This window comes from Canis lupus, chromosome X, assembly GCF_048164855.1.
Source record: "Canis lupus baileyi chromosome X, mCanLup2.hap1, whole genome shotgun sequence".
NCBI classification, from domain to species: Eukaryota; Metazoa; Chordata; class Mammalia; order Carnivora; family Canidae; genus Canis; species Canis lupus.
In genome coordinates, this window is record NC_132876.1 from 15,057,274 (window position 1) to 15,082,941 (window position 25,668).

Sequence of the window (25,668 nt, forward strand, 5' to 3'; positions counted from 1 at the left end):
GAACACAAACCACCACATGAGCCAGAAATGGTGCTTTGTAAATAAAACTCTATAAAATGTCCCTGTTAGTGGATATATGATTTAATTTGGATATGGGGGAAGTCTACCCCAGCTGAATGCAACTCAAAGCTCCTAGAATTTGAGTCAAGGACTAACTCTGTTCCTCCCTCCCAGTTGTTCTTCCATTCAAACCACTATTTTCACTCATTTCACTCCCACCAAAGGTCTAGCCCTTGCTTAGAGCTGGCCAAATCACACTCAAGATAACCTAATTAAAATGTCCTTTCCAAGGAGTGGGCTCTGGGCTTTTCCAGGCCAGGGAAAAAGTGCTAGCCCCTGGGCACCACATCAAAGAAAATCACCCTATTCTCCAGAAATCTTGTAGACAATGCATATAGAATGCATGGTTTGTACATTGTGTTCAGTGGCATGGGGACATGGGTGCAGGGCACTTTCCATTCTTGCCACAGGTGGAGATTTCTCTCTGGTTTACCCATGATTCCAAAGGAACGGCTAAGGGTAATTTTCCTTTCTAGACTTTTTTCTCATCTGTAAAACACTTGTAAGAATAAATGAGCTAGTGAGCCAGGATTTTCTTTTATTAAGATTTAATTTCTCATGCATTCTTTAGCCAAACAAATCCAAGTACAGATCTTTAATTTCACTAACCAACAGACTAAATGGGTTACAGGAATCCTAGGATAACCATCTTTTCCATTTTCCCCTCTATTTCTTGAGTCCATCTATTTTATTGCTGGGCTCTTGCATATTTCTAAGGAAATTCTGCTATCAATGCTATGCTATCTTACTCCATATCAGAAAATAAAAGTTTCCCAATATGTTTTCCAGAAGAGCAAAATTCTTATTCTTAAACCTGAAAACGGCAATAAACATGTGACCAGTATCATTCATGGGCCTAGTGTCTGAAGCTCAAAAACCTTTTAGAAGAAAGAACATTTGAAAAATATCAAAAAGATAAAAAGATAAAATCTGCAATTCAGCCCTCCACTATTTAGAACCTTGATTGCCCTCTTCAAACACATAGTGGAGAATCTTCCTCAGACTTCACTTAGGGCAAGAGAAGCTGCCAGATGGGACACTGGAACTTTCTCTGGCCATGGCAGTAGTATCATCCGTAGCAGCAACTCTGGCCTCGGCTCGTGCTCTCTCATCTCTCATAGCTTCCTCATACCAGGATGAGAAGGAAGTAGGGGCAGTGCCACTGACCTTGGCCAAAAACTGCAAGACTTGCATCTTGCTGGTTTCGGCGTGGGCCCTGGGACCCCACAGGAATTCGTAGCGTGGAAGGTCACTGTTGGGCACCTGCCGGTACTCCAGGTACTTCTCCTGCACTAAATCTTTGGTGATGAGCTTCCTGGGCTCCCCATAGATGAAATCCTTCTTGCCGGCAAACACCCCGATCTTATTCAGCATATCCCAGATCTTCTCCTCAGGGGCACAATTGCCTTCCACGAAGATCACGCCCAGGATAAGGATCAGGAGGCCGGTCTTGGGCATGCCCTGCTCATTACTCAGCATCCCATCGTAGGTAAGGTTGAGGATCTTGACAAGCTCATAGGAGTGATTGACGGGGTCTACTTCTTTCACTTCAATGCCAAAGACAACCTCCATGCACTCACAGGCTTTCTTGAAGATCACAGGGAAATGGCCCTTGTGCTTTCGGATGACACTCTGCAGCATTTCTGCCGCCATGGTGGGCTTCTTTGTTACATACTTGACACTCAGGAACCGCACCAATTCAGCCACTTTCTGATTTAGCACTTCACTGAGCAAGGAATCAGGATCTGGTGGAGCCTGGGAGGTGCTTGGACCCTCTTTGTGACTGCTGGAGCCCTCATTTGGCTTGCTCAATGGAGCACCTTTGATGGTGGAGGGGGAGGAGCAGACTCCCTGAGAACTCTGGCAAACACTTGGTTTTCCAGCAGCCGGCACCACCTTTGGGGTGCCCTGGATCAAAGGGGAGAGAGAGGAGGTGGTAGTTTCCTTCTCTGTTACAGGAACCTGTGCATCCACTGGGTTCTGAGCCCTTCTTTGGGCCTCATGGCTTGCTTCAAGCTTGCAGCACTGACTCTTCTTACTGTGAGGCATGTTGACTTGTGTTGGGGGCAGCAGGCAGGAGTGTGGGCAGGAGGTAGATGATGACAACCAACTGGACTGAGGGAGAGAGGAATAGTGTGAGAAACTCAACTTTGTCAGCTCTGACAAAGGCCATCTTGACAGGTCTCCTATTAGATAGTACTCTGGGGGTCTCCCGTCTTGGCCTATCCCCTAAGAACCTATAGAAGAACCTGAGAAAGCTCCTCAGGGTATAGCCAGCAGGCATAGCCTGCGGATTTTAGGTAAGACAGTAGGGTGTGGAAAGTCAGGTGCTGTGGTGTCTCCTATGTTCTGGCATGAGTGGAGTCCTTGGTAGATATTCTCCCCTTGATAGAGTCCTCACCTTGACTGACTCCTTGTGCTGCCTGTGCTTCTTCTGCTCTGCTGGCCTGAGGACATATGCCTCAGACCAAGACCCTCACCCCTGGGATTATTTGAGCCCCTATAAGGGGAGTTGAAGGAACCCCTCAGGCTGTAAACTACAATCACAATTCTGGCCCTCCCAGAACTGACAGGAGAGGGAGGGCCAGACTTCGTGATATCTCTACTGTTCTGGGATAGATGGTCCTCTCAATGCTCACTCGGTACAGGTATCTGCGGGGACCTCTCTGGGGGTGGAAACTACCTTTGGCCTTCCAGCGGCTAGTCATAGTTACTCCTGACTGGGCCTATATTCTTTCCTTTCTGCAGACCTACATCCCTTATCCCAAGCCTCTGTCTCCCAGAGATGCCAGATAAGGAAGTGAGGGGGAGTTCAGGGGATTATAAAAAGATGGTTCTGCCTAACAGCCCTACTTGGAGTCTCAAAGGCTTGACAGCAGGAGCAGAACAGGGCTGGAGACCCCTTTACAGTTGAAGGTCCTCTCCACCCCACTTCAGAGTCTTCACCTTGACTCTTGCAGGACTAGGGCTCTTTTCTCTGTCCACCGAGGTTGCACCTCTCAGACCAAGGCTATCACCTCAGTAATACCACCAAGAAGCAAGTAAAACCTGGCCTCAGCCTGCCAGGCCTGCATGGTATATACTAGGGCTGACAGCTAGGGTTGTGTTGGGATCTGCACCACTCCGTGTTCTGGCTTGATGGTTACCCTTAGCTTTCCTCAAGGGATTCATATTTATTCCTGATAGGTCCTAAAGCCACATTTTGCTGACTTAAGAATGTTTCCCTCAGGCAAAGGCCCTCATCTCCCAAAGACACCAGGGCAAGGAAGTGAGGGGGAGTAGAGGGGACATCTGTGTCTGACAGCCTTGACTGGGACCTCTCACAGCTAAGAAAAAGAACAGGTTTCTGTGGGGCCCTCTATCTTCTCAGCCCTACCTTAAGATCCTCATGTCTTTATCTGGTAGGGCCTGAAACTCCTCTCTATGATCACCAGATATTGAGTCCTTCAGACCAAAGCCCTCACCTCCCCCAAACCCCCGATTTGAAAATAGAAGGAAGCTTAGCCTGACTGTATCTCCCGGGGTCTCCAGGGCTGACATAAGGGATCAGGATACATTTCTGTAGAGGTTTGTCCAGGTTCAGTGGTGGGGCATACCTACAGTCCTTCTCAAGGACTTCGTATTCATTCCTGACAAAGCCTGTACCCTGTGTCCTTTCTTTTATTTTTAAGGTTTTATTTGTTTATTAGAGCCAGAGAGAGAGAGAGGGAGAGAGAGAGAGAGAGAGAGAGAGAGAGAGAGAGAGAGAGAGGCAGAGACACAGGCAGAGGGAGAAGCAGGCTCCATGCAGGGAACCTGATGTGGGACTCGATCCCGGCTCTCCGGGATCACGCTCTGGGCTGAAGGCGGCGCTAAACCACTGAGCTACCGGGGCTGTCCCCTGTGTCCCTTCTGCTCACCTGGGAATGACCCTCAGGCCAAGGCTCCCATCTCCCAGAAACCAGTCGCAAAGAAGTACCAAGAATTGGGCGAGCCGCTTCCATCTAACTGCCCTGCCCGGGGCCTCCCTAGGCTGACAACAGGGAAGGGTACCCGTGTGCTCCTTTTGTCTGGAGGGAGGTCCCCTAAGCCCGCCACAAGGCTCTTCATCTTCAGGCCCAGCAGAGCCTGCGACTCGTCTGAGGAGTGGCTTGAATTCACGCCCCTCAAAAAAATGCCTCATTCCCTCAGACTCCCAAGATGGAGGGCTGGATATACCACATCTGATGCTCTGTGTGGGGCTTTTAAGGCACACAATGGGCAAGGTAGGAGTGAGGAGTTATGTCTCCCTCAATCCTTATTCTGGATCTTCACCTTAATGCCTGCCGGAACCTGGGACACATCCCTCTGACAACCGGAGTCCGGAATCCGCTACTGTCAGAGAAAGCTTCTCGTCCCTCAGACTCCCAAGATACACCACGTCTGGGGCCCTGCCCTCGAGGAGCCTTCCGAGCAAACAAAAGGTGGGGGGAAGGCTTGGGCACCCACTAAAGGGTAAGAGCTCCCCTCCGCCCTTTCTTGGAATCCTCACTTTAGCGCTAGCCAGGGCCTGGGACTCCTCCCTCTGGCAACCTGAATCAGCGGCTCCCATCAGAAAAAGCCTCACGTCCCTCAGACTCCCAAGATGGGAGTCTGGATAAAACACATCCGGGGCCTTGCGTGGAGCTTCTGGGCAGACAAGGTGCGGGGGGCGCGGTGGAGGGACGAAGTTGCTGGGGGATTGGGGGAGGAGAGGCGCAGACCCTCCGAGGTGACTGTTCTCAGTTATTTCTCAGGAGTCCTTACCTTAACGACTGCCAGAGCCTGGGACACGTCCCTCCTACGATCTGAGTCTGACCATCTGAGTCCACACCTGAAGTGACACAGCCTCACGTCCCTCAGACTCCTAAGGCGGAAGTCAGGATACGTCACTTCTGGGAACACTGCCCGGGGGCCTTCCAGGGATGACTTAGGTGCAGGGCGGAACCGAGGGCCCCTTCTGTCTGGTAAGAAGTCCCCTCGCTCCTCCTCCTAGTTCTTTATTTTGAAGCCTGGCAGGGCCTAAGACTCCTCCCTCTGCTGACGGGAGTCCAGTTGCCTCAGAGGAAACCTCATCTACCTCAGATTCCCGAAGTCAGGACTCCACACATCCCTGGGTTTCCCCAGGTTGATGGTAGGGGCAGAGTGTGGTGGGTTCCAGTCTACTCGGGAGTCCTTACTTAACTTCTTGCACTGGCTGAGCGCCCTGTTGAGCTGAGACTTCATCTGTCAGGTTAAGGCCTGACTGCTTTCACCCACATACTAGTGAGACTGGGCCTTAGCATGACAGGCCTGTGTGGGGTCTGTAGGAGCTGAAAGCAGGTGTACATTCCTGTGGGGCCCCTCTGTTTGGGGTCAGTGGCTAATTCAGCCCTCCATACGGGTCCTCACCCTGATGCCGTGCAGGGCCTGGGATTGCTCCCTCTGCTGACCCGAATCCTGCCCGATCCAGGTAATCAGCATATCCACCACCTCACATAGTTACCTATTGTGTGTGTGTGGTGAGAACACTCACCGTCAACTCTTTTAGTAAATTTTAAGTATATGGTAGAGTATGGACAACTGTAGTCATCATGCTGCCTATTAGATCTCCAGGACTTATTCATCCCATGTAACTGAACCTTTATACCCTTTTACCACAAGCTCTCCATTTACCGCACACCTCAGCCCCTGGCAACCACCATCTCGCTCTGCTTTTATGAATTTGACTTTGTTAGATTACACCTATCATTGAGATCATGCAGTATTTGTCCCTTTCCGTCTGACTTATTACACTTAGAATAATGGCCTCCAGGCTCTCCATTATTGTCACAAATAGCAAGATTTCCTGCTTTTTTTTTTTTATATGATAGTCACACAGAGAGAGAGAGAGAGGCAGAGACACAGGCAGAGGGAGAAGCAGGCTCCATGCACCGGGAGCCTGACGTAGGATTCGATCCCGGGTCTCCAGGATCGCGCCCTGGGCCAAAGGCAGGCGCCAAACCGATGCGCCACCCAGGGATCCCGATTTCCTGCTTTTTAAAAATTGGATAATATTGCAGTGACACAGTGGAATATATGTATTGATTAACATAATAATATATTAACATATATCACATTTCCACATGTAGCTCACATTTTTATATATATCGCACATTTTCTTTATGCATCCGTCCATTAGCTGACACTAGGTTATTTCCTTGAGTATTGCAAATAATGCTACAATGAACACAGAATGCAGATAGCTCTTTTAGATACTGATTTCATTTCCCTTTGGATATATACCCAGAAGTGGAATTGCTGGATCACATGGAAGTCCTATTTTTTTAAAAAGATTTTTATTTATTTATTTATTCATGAGAACATAGAGAGATAGGCAGAGACTCAAGCAGAGGGAGAAGCAGGCTCCATGCAGGGGCCTGACGTGGGACTCGATCCCGGGTCTCCAGGATCACGCCCTGGGCCGAAGGCGGCGCTAAATCGCTGAGCCACTGGGGCTGCCCGAAGTCCTATTTTTAATTTTTTGAAAACCTTCATTCTGTCTTTGATAATGATTGTACCAATTTACATTGCCACTGACAGCCTACAAAGATACCCTTTTCTCCACGTCCTTGCCAACCCTTGTTATCTATTGCCGTTTTTGATAATAGCCATCCTCACAGGTGAAAAGTGCTATTTCATTGTGGTTTGGGTTTGCATTACCCTGATGATTTATGATGCTGAGCACCTTTTCATATACCTACTGGACATTTGTATGCCTTTTTTGGAGAAGTGTCTATTCTGGTCCTTAGCCCATATTTTACAATTCAGGTTGTTCTTTGCTTTTTAGTTGTTAATATTTTGGATATTAACCCTAATCAGTTAGATGATTTGCAAATATTTTCTCCTATTCAGTAGGCTGCCTTTTCACGCTATTGGTTATTTCCTTTGCCGTTGCATAAGATCTTTAGCTTGATGCGATCCCATTTTTCTGTTTTTGCTTTTGTTGTCTGAGCTTTAAGATTATAACCAAAAAAAAAAAAAAATCCTTGCCAAGACCAAAGTCTGTTTTTTTCCCTAGTAGTTTTAAAGTTCCAGATCTTATATTTAAGTCTTTGATCCATTTGGAGTTGATTTATATATGTTGTGTGAAATAGAGGTCCAACTTGAGTCTTCTGCATGATTTTCCCAATCATTTATTGAAGAGACTATCCTTTCCCCATTGTTACTCTTAGCACACTTGCCCAAGATCACTTGACTGTAGATATGTGGACTTATTTTTGATCTTTATTCTCTTTCATTGGTCTGTATTTTTTTTTACCATACTATTTGATTACTGTAGATGTTTAATGTAATTTGAAATCAAGGATTGTAATGCCTCCAGCTTTGTTCTTTTTGCTTATGTTTGCTTTGGCTATCCAGGGTCTTTGGTGGTTCCATATAAAATTTTAGGGCTGTTTTTTTCTCTTTCTATAAAGAATGACATTGGAATTTTATTTTACTTTATTTTTAAAAGATTATTTATTTATTTATTCATGAGAGACACACACAGAGAGGCAGAGACCCGGGCAAAGGGAGAAACAGGCTCCCCTCAGGCAGCCCGATGCAGGACTTGATCCTGAGACCCCAGGATCATGACCTGAGACAGAGGCAGATAGATGCTCAACGACTGAGCCACCCAGGTGCCCCACCATTGGAATTTTGATAGGGATTGTATTGAATCTGTAGACCACAGATTTTTTTGGGTGGATTTTTTTTAACAATATCAATTCTCACACTCCATGAACACAGAAGTCTTTCCATTTATCTCTGTGGTCTTTAATTTCCTTCATTGATGTTTTATAATTTTCAGTGTACAAGTGTTTCACCTCTTTGGTTATATTTATTCTTAAATACTTTATTCTTTTTGTTGCTATTGTGAATTGGATCAATTTCTTAATATCCATTTTTAGTTGTTCATTGTGCATAGAAACACCACTGATTTTTGTATGTTGGTTTTTGTATCCTGAAACTTTACTGAATTTCTTTATTATTACTAATAGTTTTTTGTTCTTATTGAGAATTTTCTATTTATATGATCATGATATGATCTGCTTAGCATTGCTTCTAAGGCAGATCTAGTGGTGATGAACTACTCCCTAAGTTTCTGTTTGAGAAAGTCTTCATTTCTTCTTCCTTTCTGAAGGACAGCTTTGCCAAGTATAGTATTTATTTATGTTTGTGTTATTTCATTATTATCCTTTTAATGTCCATGAGATAAGTAGTGACGATCCCTATATCATTTCTGATATTGGTAATTCTGTCTTCTTTTTTCTTGGTTAGCCTGATTAGAAGCTTATCAATTTTATTGATCTTTCAAAAGAACCAACTCTGGGTTTCATTGATTGTCTTTATTGTTTTCCTGTTTTCAATTTCATTGATTTTTGCTCTATTTTTCTCTCCGCTTTGTTAGGTTGTACTTTTATTGTCAAGACAAAATACATATTTTAAATCTTTCTCTGGTATTTTTTCTTTGACCCACAAATTATTTAGAAGTGTGTTATTGAATTTCCAAATATTTGGGGAGTACTCGGCCTTCTTGCTCTTGCTTTGTAATTTAATTGCATTGTAGCTTGTGAACATGGTTTGTATGATTTCTGTTCTGCATTTGTTAAGGTGTGTTTAATGGCTCTGAATTTTTTCTGTCTTGATAAATATTTTATGTCATTTGAGAATAATATACATTCTGTTTTTGTTGGATGGAGTATTTTATAAATGTCAAGTAGATCAAGTTGATTGATAGTGCTCTTCAGGTCACCCGTATCCCTACTGATTTTCTGCCTGTTTGATCTATCAACTACTGACAGAGTAGTATTGAAGTCTCCAAATAGAATAGTGGATTTGTCTATTTCTCCTTTCATCTCTATCAGATTTTGCTTCACATATTCTGACATTTTTGTTTTTAGTTGCATATGCATTTAATATCTTCTTGGAGAAAATTGACTCCTTTTTCATTATGTAATGCCCTTCTGTATCCCTGATGTTTTCCCTTGCTCTAAAGTTGGCTTCTATGAACTTAATATAGCTACAACAGCTTTCCTTTGATTATTGTTAGTATGGTATGATTTTTTCCATCCCTTTACTTTTGGCCTAACTGAATCTTTGTATTTAATACTAATTTCTTATGGATAAAATATGATTGGATATTGTTTTCTATCACTTTGGCTGTGTCTTTTAACTAGTGTATATAAGTCATCCACATTTAAAGTGATTGTTAATGTAGTTGGATTGATATTTATCATATTTATAACTGTTTTCTATTTGTTTTGTTTATTTTACATTTCTTTTTTCTCCCCTTCTTTGATTTTGAGTACCTAATATTCCATTTTATCTCCTCTCTTATTCAGTCACTCAGTATATCAAAGAAACTTTTAATAGCTTTACTGAAACATAATTGACATAACATTGTATAAGGTATAAAACATAATAATTTGATATACATATGTATTGCAAATGATTACCCATTAAGGTTAGTTTAACATGTCCATTATAGTTACAATTGTGTGTGTGTGTGTGGTGTGAGAACTTTTAAAAATCTATTTTCTCAGCCCCTTTCAAGTATGCAATACAGTATTATAAATTGTAGTTATCATGCTGTGTATTATATTCCTAGAACTTCATCATCTTATAACTAGAAGTTTGTACCCTTTGTCCACCTTCACCCATTTCCACCCTCGCACCTCCACCCCAGCAACCACCAACCTGTTCTCTGTTTCTGTGAGTTTGGCTTTTTGGATTTCACATCTTACTTATAGTAAGATCTTAAAGTATTTGTCTTTCTCTGTCTGACTTGTCAAATATATGTCTTTAAAAGTTTTGGACAGTTTCCCTAGTTTACAATATACATTTTTAATTCATAAAGTTGAAAGAACATTCAACTGCTTCACATGTACTATATGTATTTTTTATTAAAGAGTGTTCCCAATTCCTTCCTATTATTCATTTTCTTATGCATATACTATAATCATCCAACACATTGTTACTAGGCAATTATCAGTTAGATCAATTAAGAATAAGAAAAATAAATCATTTTCTTTCTCCTTCATTTATTCCCTCTCTAATGCTCTACCTTTCTTTATGTAGATTGAAGGATTTGACCTATGTTTTTTTCCCTTCTGCCTGAAGAACTTCTTTTTAACATTTCTTTCGAAGTGTGTGTATAGGAAATGAATAGCCTTAATTTTTGTTTGTCTGAGGAATTCTTTATTTTCTCTTCCATTTTTTAAAAAGATTTTATTTATTTATTCATGAGAGACATAGAGAGAGAGAGGCAGAGACATAAGTAGAGGGAGAAACAGGCTTTACGCAGGAAGTCCGATGTGGGACTCAATCCTGGGACTCCAGGATCACGACCTGAGCCAAAGGCAGATGCTCAACCTCTGAGCCACCCAGGTGTCCCCTCTTCCATTCTTGAAGAACAATTTTGCTGGATATGGAATTCTATGTCGGTGGATTTTTTTCCTTTCAATCCTTATATGTTTCACCTCACCCTTTTTTTTCTGAGTTTCTGTAATTCCACTGTCTACTGTAATTCTTACATATGTGTATTAGTTTCCTAGGGCTACCTTAACAAATTACCACAAACTGAGTACCTTAAAACATAAATATATTCTCTTTTTTAGATTTATTTATTTGAGACAGAGAGAGAGAGAGAGAGGGCACGTGTGTACATGGTAGTAGGGGGAGGAGGGGTAGAGGGGAAGTGAGAGAGTCTTAAACAGACTCTGTGCTAAGTGTGGAGCCCAACATGGGGATTGATCCCAGAATCCTGAGATCACACCTCAGCTTAAATCAAGGGTCAGACACCTCACCAAGTCACCCAGATGCCCCCCAAAATGTATTCTTTTATAGTTCTGGAGGCCTGAAGTCTGAAATTGAGGCATTGGCAGGACTGCATTTCTTCCCAAGACTCTAGGGAAGAATAATTCCTTGCTTTTTTCCATCTTCTGGTGGCTCCAGGCATTCCTTGACTGGGGGCTGCATAATTTGAATATCTGCCCCCATCTTCTTATGACCTCCTCCCATGTGTCTCTCCTTTGTGTATTCTGTATCTTTTCTTGTTCTTATAAGGACATTTGTCATTGAATTTAGGGCCCATCCAGATAACCCAGGATGATCTTATCTTGGTCTTCTTTAATTAATTGCATTTATAGATAACTTTTCTTTTTAATATTTATTTAATTAATTTATTTATATGAGAGAGAGAGAGCACAAGTGCATGTGCATGCATGAGCTGAGGGAGGGACTGAGGGAGAGGGAGAAGCAAACTCCCTGCTGAGTGCGGAGTCCAATGCTCGCTCGATCTCCCATCCTGGATATCATGACCTAAGCTGAAACCAAGAGTTGGATGCTTAACAAATTGAGCCACCGAGGCACCCCAAGCTTTCATTTTTTTTGGTGGCTGAGTAATATATACACACCACCTCTTCTTTATCCATTCAGCAGTTGACAGACATTTGGGCTCTCTCCATAGCTTAGCTATTGTTTTTTTTTTAATTTTTATTTATTTATGAGAGAGAGAGAGAGAGAGAGAGAGAGAGGCAGAGACACAGGCAGAGGGAGAAGCAGGCTCCATGCACCGGGAGCCGACGTGGGACTCGATCCCGGGTCTCCAGGATCGCGCCCTGGGCCAAAGGCAGGCGCCAAACCGCTGCACCACCCAGGGATCCCCATAGTTTAGTTATTGTTAATAATGCTGCTATAAACATCAGGGTGCATGTACCCCTTCAAATCTGTATTTTTGTATCCTTTGGGTAAATACGCAATAGTACAATTGCTGGATCATAGGGTACTTTTTAACGTTTTGAGGGACCTCTATATTGTTTTCTAGAGTGGCTGCACCAGTTTGCATTCCCAACAGTGTAAGGGGGTTCCTCTTTCTCTCCATTCTCACCAACATCTGTGGTTTCCTGTGTTGTTAATTTTAGCTGTTCTGACAGATGTGAGGTAGTATCTCATTGTGGTTTTGATTTGTATTTTCCTGATGATGAGTGATGTTGATCACCTTTTCATGTGCCTGTTAGCCATCTGTATCTTCTTTGGAAAAATGTTTATTCCATGCCTTCTGCCCATTTCTTAATGGGCTATTTGTTTTTTGGGTGTTGAGTTTGGTAAGATCTTTATAGATTTTGGATACTAACCCTTTATCAGATATGTCATTTGCAAATATCCTCTCCCATTCTGTGGGCTGCCTTTTTAGTTTTGTTGGTTGTTTCCTTTGCTGCACAGAAACTTTTTATCTTGATGAATTCCCAATAGTTCAGTTTTGCTTTTCTTTCCCTTGCTTCTGGTGACATGTGTAGTAAGAAGTTGCTGCAGCTGAGGTCAAAGAGGTTGCTGCTTGTGTTCTCCCTAGGAGTTTGGTGGTTTCCTGTCTCACATTTAGGTCTTTCATCCATTTATTTTTGTTTCTGGTATAAGGAATTGGTCCATTCCATTTTATTATTCTGCATGTTGCTGTCCAGTTTTCTCCACACCATTTGATTGTAGTTTCTTGAATGCAAATGCTCAGAACAACTTCTAGCATGTGAATATCTGCCTCCTCTCCATCTATCCTGCAAAAGACCTTAAGTCTGGGTAATACAGTTTCTGAGATGAATTAACCCTTTGAGTTTAAAACAGTACTAGGCTACTTGGTAGGGCACGTTTAATTCAGTAACGTCTTGACAGAAATGATTGTATTGAAGCTTTGAAGGCAGTGCTTTTAGGCTGGAAACAGAAATCTAGGAAGTGTTCCATGGACACTGGGAAAATGATAAGGGATGGAAAAGTTACCTAGAAGTAGCCAAGAAGTAAATGGTCTTCAAGGCACATAAGGGAAATTTGTAGGAAAGAAGTGAGATGATTCACATATCTATGAAGACTTAAATATTAGATGTCACATTACCTTGAAGGGATCTTAGGTAAGACATTCAAAATAGTAGGTCTAACTTGCTGAAAGGTGGGAGAGAACAGAAAGAACCACTGAATGGGGTGGCTGTGATGAAAGACTTGGAAGAAGCATCCTGTCTTTGCTTTATGGGCAGTCACAATGGAACATGAGATGAGGAAAGGTGGAAGGTCATTTTGGGAAGGCTCTTTAGAGTTGTTATAAATACTCCTTTCTCCAATTAGAGAATATTGTCTTTCAGGATCCCCTTACACTGTACCCCCCACTCCTTGAGGTATCAGGAGTGGTGCTTTTTAATATCCAAGCTGCCCAAGAGTTACCATTGCTGGGGAAATCACTTAGTGACCAAACAAAGCTTAAGGTATGATTCTTCACTGTCCTGGGAAGAGAAATATATATATGGAAATGACAAAAATTATTCATTCATTCAGAGAACTGAAACCTTTGTCATTTGGCTCTGGTGAAATACATAATCAATTTTAGCATGCACCTAAAAAGGTAGAACTAAAAATTTAATGAATCACCATTCCAAAGTTTTCATGTTTCAAAACTAAACATCCTATCCCATTGAATTTGGGAAATCTTTAGTATTTCTTCAAATAATTTAAGACAAATAGTTTAGCATATAAGTGTGTATATAGATGTATATGTATATTTATATATGCTTTATATATATTATATGTATATATAAAGTGAAGAAATATGCTTAACAGCGGGAACCATGTTAAATAAAACTTAGCAGAAGTATATCTCTTTTACCATAAAAACAATGCACTCACCTTGTAATATTTTTAGACAATTGAAACATGCTTAAAATAGATGATAAAAGCCACATGCATTTCTTCTCCATTTACACTCCCAGAATTTACCACTGTGAACAATTTCTATATATCCTTCCGAGGAGTTTTATACATATACTAACATTTATATGAAAAAATTAAATTATGATATCTTTTTGGACTTAGTGTTCTGCATCCTGCTCTTCCACTTAACATTAGATCTTGGACATTTTTCCTTGTTAATATATATCTGTCTATCTCTTTATTTTCATCGACTGAGTAATACAGTCTTTAGGAGTTTTCCAACTTCTTATATTACAAGTAATATGGCAACAAACATTCTTCTATCTTAGTGTATTTACGTGACAGTTTTTGTAGGATGAATTCCCATAAATGGAACTGCTTGATCAAAAATGTATGCACATTTTTTAATTTGTTAGTTACTGTCACATTTTCCTGCAAAATTGTGCCAATTTATACTCTCACAGTGTTCAAAAACACTTGTTTCTCTTACATTCTTGCCAGCACATCTTAATCTTTGCCAATATGATTGGAGAAATGATATCTGAGAATTTTAATTTGCCTTTTACAATTATTAGTAAAGACGGTTTTAAATGCATATTGGACAGTTTTACTTTGTTCTGTGAATTCCTTTTTGTTTGCTTGCCCATTTTCTTTCTTTTTTAAAGATTTTATTTATTTATTCATGAGAGACACAGAGAGGCAGAGACATAGGCAGAGGGAGAAGCAGGCTCCATGCAGGGAGCCCGATGTGGGACTCGATCCCGGAACCACGGGATCACACCCTGAACCACAGGCAGGTGCTCAACCACTGAGCCACCCAGGCATCCCTCTTGCCCATTTTATTAGGGTTATTTGTTTCTTTTCTTATGGATCTGTAAGTGTTAATATAACAGCAACAATGATAAGTAACATTGTTAGAGCACCCGTGTGCCATAAATATGGTAAGTACTTTATATTTATTATTTTATTTATTTTTCACAAGAAAAGAATACATTAGCTCTACCTGACAACAAAACTGAAGTACAGAAAGGTGGAGTAACTTGCCCAAGGTCACATAGTAGGTAGCTGCATTATAGTTTGAACCCTCAGAATTTGTATCCATAGCTTACTCTCCTAATTGGAATTACATAGAATTTATACATTAATTTGGCAAGAATTGATAGCTTTACTCTATTGAGACTTCCCATGACTATTTATTGCTTTCCATTTATTGAGATTTTTTAAATACTTTTCAATTAAAATTTTACAATTTTGTATATAATGGTCTTGCACATCTTTCATTGGATATATTTCTAGGTATGTAGTATTTTTGTGGCTAATATAAATGATACTAAAATTTTTCTTTTTTTAAAAAAAAAGATCTTTTTTCTTTAAGTAACTCTACACCCAATATGGGACTTGAACTCACAACCTTGAGATCAAGAGTTGCATGCTCCACCTGACCCAGCCAGGTACTGCAATACTAAAATTTTTCATTTGCAATTTCCAACTCCTTTTTGCTAGTGTGTAGAGATTAAATACCTTTTTGTATGCTGGTATCACTTTCAGCAAGATAAATGAACCCATTCCTTAGTTCCAAAAAATTTGTCAGTGTATTCTCTTGATTTTCTATGTAGAACAATATATCTGTGATTAATATCAGCCCTGTTTTCTTCCTTTCCAAATCTAACACCTTTTATTTCTTTTTCTTGTCTTATAGTGCTAGGAATTCTACTACAGTATTGAATGATAGGATTCTGGTCCATTTTTAACAACTAGACTCATAGATTCACAATGAACATAACCATAATAAAGCTATTGTGAAGCCCCTCGGTTAATCAATCTGCTACCAGTTATATAGCATTACTATGTGTCAGGCACTATTCTACATGCTTTCTATATGTTAGCTCACTAAATCCACCTAAAATTCTGTGAGGCAAGGACAGATACTGCCTTTATTCTGTAGTTGATGAATCCAAGGCACAGGAAAAATGTATTGTTTGTTCCATGTCACATGACTAGTAAGGAATGGCGTCCACATGGTGTGGTTGTAGGGTCCATCCTTTTAACTACCTTGGCAGACAGAATTAAAACTATATTCTAATGCATTTATTTTTTTAATAATAAATTTACTTTTTATTGGTGTTCAATTTGCCAACATACAGAATAACACCCAGTGCTCATCCCGTCAAGTGCCCACCTCAGTGCCCGTCACCCATTCACCCCCACCCACCGCCCTCCTCCCCTTCCACCACCCCTGGTTCATTTCCCAGAGTTAGGAGTCTTCATGTTCTGTCTCCCTTTCTGATATTTCCCACACATTTCTTCTCCCTTCCCTTATATTCCCTTTCACTATTATTTATATTCCCCAAATGAATGAGACCATATAATGTTTGTCCTTCTCCGATTGACTTATTTCACTCAGCATAATACCCGCCAGTTCCATCCACGTTGAAACAAATGGTGGGTATTTGTCATTTCTAATGGCTGAGGAATATTCCATTGTATACATAGACCACATCTTCTTTATCCATTCATCTTTCGATGGACACCGAGGCTCCTTCCACAGTTTGGCTATTGTGGACATTGCTGCTAGAAACATCGGGGTGCAGGCGTCCCGGCGTTTCACTGCATCTGTATCTTTGGGAGAAATCCCCAACAGTGCAATTGCTGGGTCGTAGGGCAGGTCTATTTTTAACTCTTTGAGGAACCTCCACACAGTTTTCCAGAGTGGCTGCACCAGTTCACATTCCCACCAACAGTGTAAGAGGGTTCCCTTTTCTCCGCATCCTCTCCAACATTTGTGGTTTCCTGCCTTGTTAATTGTCCCCATTCTCACTGGTGTGAGGTGGTATCTCATTGGGGTTTTGATTTGTATTTCCCTGATGGCAAGTGATGCAGAGCATTTTCTCATGTGCTTGTTGGCCATGTCTATGTCTTCCTCTGTGAGATTTCTGTTCATGTCTTTTGCCCATTGCATGATTGGATTGTTTGTTTCTTTGGTGTTGAGTTTAATAAGTTCTTTATAGATCTTGAATACGAGCTCTTTATCTGATACGTCATTTGCAAATACTTCTCCCATTCTGTAGGTTGTCTTTTAGTTTTGTTGACTGTATCCTTTGCTGTGCAAAAGCTTCTTATCTTGATGAAGTCCCAATAGTTCATTTTTGCTTTTGTTTCTTTTGCCTTCTTGGATGTATCTTGCAAGAAGTTACTGTGGCCGAGTTCAAAAGGGGTGTTGCCTGTGTTCTCCTCTAGGATTTTGAAGGAATCTTGTCTCACATTTAGATCTTTCATCCATTTTGAGTTTATCTTTGTGTCTGGTGAAAGAGAGTGGTCTAGTTTCATTCTTCTGCATGTGGATGTCCAATTTTCCCAGCACCATTTATTGAAGAGACTTTCTTCCAGTGGATAGTCTTTCCTCCTTTATTGAATATTAGTTGCCCATAAAGTTCAGGGTCCACTTCTGGATTCTCTATTCTGTTCCATTGATCTATGTGTCTGTTTTTGTGCCAGTACCACACTGTCTTGATGACCACAGCTTTGTAGTACAACCTGAAATTTGGCATTGTGATGCCCCCAGCTATGCTTTACTTTTTTTAAGTTTTTATTCTTAAATAATCTCTACACCCAATGTGGGACTCAAACTCACAACCCTGAGATCAAGAGTTGTGTGATCTACCAACTGAGCCAGCCAGGCACCCCTTCTAAAGCATTTACTTTAAGTAGTACATGGAACTGCAGTACCATTTGCCTATATTAAAACAAAAATTAGTATAGATTATGTTTATCTTGAGGTTGTAGGAGAAATGCAAACCATCTTAAATCATATGTATATGGAAATATAAAAAGAGGTCTCTTCTTGCCAGTTAATGTCTTAATCTTCCTTTGCCTATATGATCATATGCAGACTGTGTGAGCTGGGTTCTCCAATAAGGTGAGTAAATACCAAATAGCTGTCTAAAGTAGAACAGTGATCAAAGCATAGTGAGTAGACGGCTTAAGTGTATGTCAGAGTGAATAGTATATTTTTCCTTAGAGTTTTTAATCAGAACTTTTACATACAAAAATGGTTAGTTTAAGAAGACTCATTGGTGTCCAAAATTGGTGTGATATCACCAGCAGATCTTTTTGTTTATGTGTAATTATACCTGGGTACCAGTTCTAAAGTAGAATGGAACATTCTCCTACCCAGAGCCAGTCAGAAGCAAAATGCCAGTGCCACTCATATGGACTGAGTCCATTTTGAGGCCTCTGTAATAGAATGGTAGGTTGACAGCTAACAATATGAACTGGCTTATAGGAGTTCTGAGCCACTTATTTTATGTGGTCTGCTTATTTATAATTTATGAGTGACAATGAGTGGGTGAAACTCATGCAGGGTTTTTTTTATTACATTTCCTCTGTAAACAGAAATGAGATTTTTATATAGGTGACATTTGCTATCATTTTATATAGGTGACATTTATAGGACTTCTCCAACTAACCTGGTACTAGTGTCATGAGAGATGGCAATGTGTGGTCTGTGGAAAAGAAATTCTGTGGTCAAATTAATTTAGCCTCTTCACCCTACCCTACAGCTTGATCATACTTTTGCCCTGCATAAGATTATTTATTTATTTATTTATTTATTTATTTATTTACATAAGATTATTTAAGTGAATACTTACAGCTATACTATATCAGCACAATTTCAGATATCCCTTTTCTTTTTTTTTCATCAAACCCATAAGTAATAAATACACCTTAAGAAAAATGAGTGTGATCTTTGCATTTTGTTAAGATATTTTTGGTCATAGCAGAAAAAAACATGTAAACCAACAGTAACAATACTGTATGATAAGTGGTAGACTAAAGCAGATAATGATATAAATATATATGTAGTAGAAAAGGGGGAACCCAAGTCTTCCAGGGAATTTGGGAAGGCTTCACAGAGGTGGTGGCCCTTAGATTGAGAGAGCAGGTTATTTTTATTTTGAAGATTTTATTTATTTTAAAGAGAGAGAAAGGGAGGGAGAGAGCATATGCATGTGAATTAGGAGGGACAGAGGGAGAGAATCTCAAGCAAACTCCCTATTGAGCATGGAATGGAGCCTGACACAAGGTTCATCTCATGACCCTGAGATCATGACCTGAGCTGAAATCAAGAGTCAGATGTTCAACTAACTGAGCCACCCAGGTGCCCTAAGTTCAGGTTATTATTTTTTTGAAGATTTTATTTATTTGTTTTAGAGCCAGTGAGAGCTGGGGAGAAGGGCAAGAGGAGGGAGAAGCAGGCTCTCCACTGAGCAGGGAGCCCTTAACTGACTGAGCCACCCAGGCGCTCCAGTGCAGGTTATATTTTTAAGTCAAGGATATAGTTGCTCTCACTTTTTAGTGCTCAGCATTAAATCATTCTTCTACTACTGACTTCTTTCTTGGCCTATTCCACTGTACTTTAAGAATCTTATTCCATGGCAAATAAATCTCCCTATACCCAGAATTTCTACATATAATACTTTGTTCTCAAGACATGAAGAAATATGAGAAACTATGGTGAATTGTCTCCTAATGCTGTCATCTGAACTGTAGACTGATACATATTCAACTGAATGCTGGATAGCTCTACTTGGGTGTCCTAAAAAAAATTTCAGATTAAACATGTTCAGGAGCACCTGGGTGGCTCAGTGGTTGAGCGTCTGCCTTTGGCTCCGGGCGTGATCCCAGGGTCTTGGGATCAAGCCCTGCATTAGGCTGTGCATTGGGAGCCTGCTTCTCCCTCTGCCTATGTCTCTGACTCTCTCTGTGTGTCTCTCATGAATAAATAAAATCTTAAAAAAACAAAACAAATTAAACATGGTAAAAATTGAGTTCTTTTTTCCCCAAACATCTACATAACCCTTTCAGGGATGTTCACTTCTTTTTTTTATTAAGATTTTATATGAGAGAGAGAGAGAGAGAGAGAGAACAAGCAGGGGGAGCTGCAGGCAGAGGGAGAGGGAGAAGCAGGGAGCCCAATGCAAGACTTGATTCCAGGGCCCCAAGATCATGACCTGAGGCAAAGGCAGACACTCACCCAACTGAGCCACCTAGGTGCCCAGTATGTTCACTTCTTACCCAATGACTGAAGACAAACCTATAAGTCACATATAGAGCCCTATAGAAACAAAGAAAAAGGAGGACCCTAATTCAGCCTTTGGTGTCTTGAGGGTGGGCATCAGGGAGAGCTGTACAGAGGACATGAGACTGATAAAAAACCTAGTAAGTAAAAAAAAAAAGGTTGAAGAGTATTGAAGGAAGATAGAACAGTGTGCCTATAATACATACATTTAGGAAATTATGGAATGTTGAAGACTTCCAGATATATGGTATGGTTAGGTAAGGTGGGTAGGGACAGAATCAGATTCGGGAGGAGGGCAGGCACACAAATGCACGGGGTGTCAACCGATTACAGGCACTAAACCACTGAAGTGTTAAATATAAATGACATCAGTTAATTCAAATTTCTATTCACAATTCATCATATAACAGGCAAAACCAGAAATCAGACTCCTTCTGACTGAAATATTCAGCACCTCAAGTAGAAATAAAAATGCTCCTAGTGAAACTGACTTCTAATTGTTTTTTTTTAAGATTTTATTTATTTATTTGAGAGAGAGAGAGACAGTATGAGCGCGGGGAGGGGCACAGGGAGAGAGAGAGAAGCAGACTTCCCCCTGAGCAGGGAGCCTGATGCAGGGCTCTGATCCCAGGACTTCGAGCTCATGAAGGCAGACTTGAGCCACCCAGGTGTCCATGACTTCTCATTGTTGAATGGTTTTTGCAACAGACTCATGCAAATGGCAAGTTCCATCTATAGGTGACACAGCTAAACCTAAGACCAGTTATATACAGCCACCCAAATTCAGCAGCAAAGTATAGGACTATTTATCTGGAGTAAGAAATTTCATCCAGTAGCTAAATTTTAAATGATTCAGTGTGCCTCCCAAAAAGTTGTCAGGATTTGGAAATTGTATGGAATAAATTAATGTCAAATCTTTTACCTTAAACATAAAGAAGAATAAAATTTTACTATTAGGAAATTCATTTCTTCCCATTCTCATTTTCAAAAATGGCTGAAGAAGTATTTAAAGAGTATTTTGGATTCAATTTGGTGCCAAACTATTAGCAATTCTGGGAGTGCTAGTTTTTACCATTCTGACTCTGATTATAGGGGAGATATGAGGCCGCAGAGATCAGCAGGGGACAAATACCTAGCAGGCCATATAAGCAACATAAATAGGAAATTTGTTTCATATGTCATTGGGATCCATGGGAAGGATTAAGCTAAGAGATTCGAGTAATCCCATTTTCATTTCAGACAAATCACTCTGCTAGTCATGCAGAAGGTAGCCTGAGTAGAGAGAGGAGGGAGTATAACCAAGGGCCAGAAAACCACTTTGGAGGCTGCTGACACAGTCTAGGTATGAAATGATGAGGTATTGAACTAGTCAGTGCTTGCAGATATGAAGAGGATATTCAGAATCTTTTTTAAGAGGCAGATGCTGCCAGACTTGGTGACTGGTTGGGTGTGGGGGATGAAGTGGAGGTATGAGTCCAGAAAGACTTATTCATCCATTCATTCCAAAAATATATTGATCTCCTAATTTGTGCCAGGAATTGCTAGAGCCTAGAAATCCAAGGATAAGAAAAACACAGTCCTTGTTTTCTGGTAAAAGAAATAGACATGCATATAAATAATTATAAGGCAGCATGATAGTTCTATAGTGAAATTATGTACAAGCTAGTAGTGGGGAATGAAAAGGAGGAAGTGATTTACTGTACATCGGAAATTTGAGGAAGGCTCCAGAGAGGAGGTAGCCTTGAGCCAAGTCTTCAAGAGCATATAGGAGTTCCTATGAAATCATTCCTGGAAGAGGGAGCTTTGTGTGCAAAGCAAAGACTCAAGTTTAAAGCCATATAACCGTATTTGGGCAATGAAACTTCACATTGTTCAACCTGACCACGTGAGTGAATGAGAGGGTGAGGGATGAGAGAGGCCATATGCAATTAGAATGGCTAGCTCAGAAAGTGCTTTGGAAAACCTCATGCTATTGAGTTTGACCTTGTCTTAAAAGCCGTAAGTAGTCACCTAAGGCTTTAAAAGAGAGAAGTAATATGGTCTGCATTGTGTTTTAGAAAAAATCCTATTCTTTGAGACAGAATTATGTGAACAAAGTTGATTATGCTTTTTTTGTGTGTATTTCTACAGTACTTACTATTTTATCACTTATTACACTTAAGTCAGATTGAAAGGGCTTGAATCCTGGATCCAACAGCCACTTACCGTTGGACCTTGGGCAGGTTAGTTTCCCATTGATTCTTTTTCCTCTTCTTTTGAACAAGATATTGATAGTACCACCCATTGATTCCTGGTGGGGATTAAAAGAGACAATGTATGTAACAGTGCCTTAAATACAATAGGCACAAAACAAATAACACTATTATTTTTGTTTATGTGTCACCAAGACAATCTACCCTATCAGACTTTGACTATTCCAAGGGTAAGAATTGTGCCTATGTTTGTTTCCAGACTCTAACGTGGTACATAACTATGGTGGACAAGATGATGTGCCATCCAGATCCCTCTTTATTGAAAGGCTTGCTGCCCCAGTTGTTAGGAGAACTGTCAGCAGACTGTCTTCAGTTAGCCCCTTCAGGGATTACCTCAGCTACACAGAGCTGCCTTGTGCAAGGTCACATCCCTTTCCAAGGTAGCTCAGACACTGTGAATAGTTGATTTAGACGTATATAGGCCTGGTAATATCCACCCATGGAGAGGGCAGTTCTGAAGGGCAGCTATAGCCTCAGAGTACAATTGGGTTAGACAAGGCTGTCATTGGGCTACATCGTAACTTCTCCCTCTGCCCACTCCTACTCTTCCTCTCCCTTCCATAGATGTTTATCTCAAGGACAATCCTTAGTTAACATCCTGCACATTGAAGTCCATCTCAGAACTGTCTTTCTAGGTAATGTAACCCACAACTGTGGCATTTAGTAGGTAGTCAAAAGCTAGTTAAATAAATGAATGCTCATCCTATTTCTGTTGCTGAATGTGAAAATCATGGGCTTTATGTGGTATTTAACCTTTCCTCCTTTCATCTTTATGGGGTTGTAGTAAACAATGTGCTCCAAAAGGAGAATATACTCTTAGGTATGTGAAGCCAGGAATAAATTATTCTCTGGCAGAGTGCAGACTTTCTGTGCCAAAAGTATTTCTGTTGGTTTCTCTCCTTATAATTAAACCATGTTCATCCTTGAAGATGTCTTAAAAAGAAATGCTTAGATTTTAAGATAATGCAATATGAATCTCTGTTGATAATATCTTCTTTAAGGGCTATCTACTACAAGAAACTTTAAAAATATTACATAAAGAAAATCAACTCACTATACCATATAAAAAAGTAGTCTTTTTTTTTAAGGTTTTTTTTTTTTTTTTTTTTTTTTTTTGGTGTGAAAGGACCTTTAATTTCTTTTTATTCTTTTTTTTTTTTTTGATAGAGAGTGTGTGTGCACGCAATTGGCAGCAGGGAGCAGAGGAAAAGGGAGAGGGATGATTTTAAGCAGGCTCCGCATCCAGCACAGAGCCAGACAAGGGGCTCGATCTCATGACCCTAAGATCATGGCCTGAGCTGAAATCAAGAGTCGGATGCCTACCAACTGAGCCATCCAGGTGCCCCAGGACCTTTAATTTAATGTAATTTAATTTCTTTATTCATCATGTAGTCATATATAACAAGGTGTTTTATATATTTTATATATTTCTGTGTAACTATGTCTATTAATCTATTATTAATCTAATATACATATAATCTAATATATATATTGAAATCATATATGATATATATATGTCACACAGAGCTCAGTTCTGCTGTCCTCTGGTTGAACCAGAGGTTCAGGTTCAGGTTGGAAGTTCCCTCTTGGATTTTGTCACAGTTTTGAAGGCATGGTTCTAACAACATTGGGCATGCATATAGATAGCTATTCTAATTAGAATTTTCTCCCCTAAGGAAGGTATAGATGAATCCAGAATTATGGATGTGGATAAATATGTAGGTGCACAGTATAAAACTATACATTTGAATGAAATTTCTGGACTGTGCTAATTGAAAGCTGACCTGATAAGAGGCAATGATTTCAATGTATTATGACTAGACATGTAAATTCTGGTTTCCAAGTGAAGAAATGAAATTATGAAGATATGATATATTTGGAAAATGCAATTTAAGAAAGAGTAATCAAATTAATCACTTTATAATGGATATCACTGAGCATGAAGAACCAAGTGAACCTTTAAAAATGGTCAGGCAGATGGACTTTGTAATTTAACAAATATGTATTAAGCTGCTGCTAAGTATAGTTATTACTAGATTGTAGAGGAAGGAATCATACCAGACCTGGCCCCAGAGCTTCTTTTTTCTTTTTCTTTTTTAAAAGATTTTATTTATTTATTTATGAAAGACCCACAGAGAGAGGCAGAGACATAGACAGAGAAAGAATCAGGCTCCTCGCAGGAAGCCTGATGTGAGACTCAATCCCTTGATCCGGGATCACACCCTCAGCAAAAAGGCAGACGCTCAACTGCTTAGCCACCCAGGTGTCCCCGGCACAAAGCTTCTACACTGCAGGGTTCTAGGCCTTAGTGTGGTCTTGCCTTATCTGGTAGCCTAAGCATACTCATGGCATGACTAATAGCATAGCATGGATCTATAGGACCTGTGTATTTCAACCATGACCTAAACTCATCATTGTAGATAACAGCTTCACTCCTGTAATGAGAGGAGTTTTGAGCCCTAAATTCCTCCAAGAGGAAGAAAAATTCCTCTGAAATTTCACATAAGGAAGGGATGTTACAGAAGAGAAATATATGCCATCAATGTATGCTTTGTGTGGTATAGTAGGCCCATATGCCAGTGAGGAAACCAGTTACTAGATATGTTTGTAGAGTTCAGGAAAAGAACTTGAAGTTGCTTTTATTTTTATGAACACTATGGAAGGAGAACAAAATTGAGATTTGTTTTGAATTTCATAATACTCAAATTCAGCAGATAGAACTGATCAAACTAGAGAAAGAGCTGGGTGCCAACTTGTACTTATAAGAGGCACTTCATGATATTCTTACAGTACTTTTGATGTAAATATGAAGCCAGTAGTTCAAATATATATAAAAAAATACCTTTCAATAAGTTGAAAGCAGCAAGTGAATCCTGTGTGTTGGTTCAAACACAAGGAACAAAATTTAATAGTAAAGAAAATAAGAACTAAAGAACAAATGCAAAAAGCCCAGGAGTGGTGTCAGCCTTGCCTTGGATTTGATGTAATGAGGGGCTACAATACTTCACATTGATCAGAGTTGATAATTTCTGGGGTATCCTCTGAATGTCTTTTTTTTAGAGATTTTTAAAAGATTTTATTTATTTATTCATGAGAGACACATACACACACAGAGAGAGAGGCAGAGACACAGGCAGAGGGAGAAGCAGGCTCCATGCAGGGAGCCTGACGTGGGAGTTGATCCCAGGTCTCCAGGATCAGGCCCTGGGCTGAAGGCAGCACTAAACCACTGAGCCACCTGGGCTGCCCTGAATGTCTTTATAGTCATTGACAGAGTAAGGGCTGTCCCAGTAGTTCACTTTCATCCAATTTTTAGCTTCAATATTTATTTTCCTTTGTCAATACATAGCCATTACTAAATGTAAACATTCATTAAACAGAAAAAAATAGGATAGCTTATCCCATTTTATAGCATTTAAGATTAAAATGATGGCTCTTGGGACGCCTCGGTGGCTCAGCGGTTGAGCATCTGCCTTAGGCCCAGGGCATGATCCTGGAGTCCTGGGATCAAGTCCCACATTGGGCTCCCTGCATGGAGCCTGCTTCTCTCTCTGCCTATGTCTCTGCCTCTCTCTCTCTCTGTGTCTCTCA

The 25,668-nt window shown here is 40.4% G+C and overlaps 1 protein-coding gene and 1 long non-coding RNA gene across 2 annotated transcripts in view; one reads left to right on the plus strand and one right to left on the minus strand.

Annotated features, from left to right (window-relative positions):
- LOC140628655 (uncharacterized) overlaps positions 1–25,668 on the plus strand; it is a 100,542-nt gene that overhangs the window by 68,713 nt on the left and 6,161 nt on the right. The gene's annotated exons all lie outside the window — the stretch shown is intronic.
- On the minus strand, positions 599–4,987 carry LOC140628654 (putative MAGE domain-containing protein MAGEA13P). The gene is made up of 2 exons (XM_072818039.1): positions 4,825–4,987; positions 599–2,175 (listed from the first exon to the last, which is right to left on the minus strand). Exon 2 carries the CDS (start codon positions 2,107–2,109, stop codon positions 1,066–1,068), a length of 1,044 nt encoding a protein of 347 aa, XP_072674140.1. The 5' UTR covers positions 2,110–2,175; positions 4,825–4,987; the 3' UTR covers positions 599–1,065.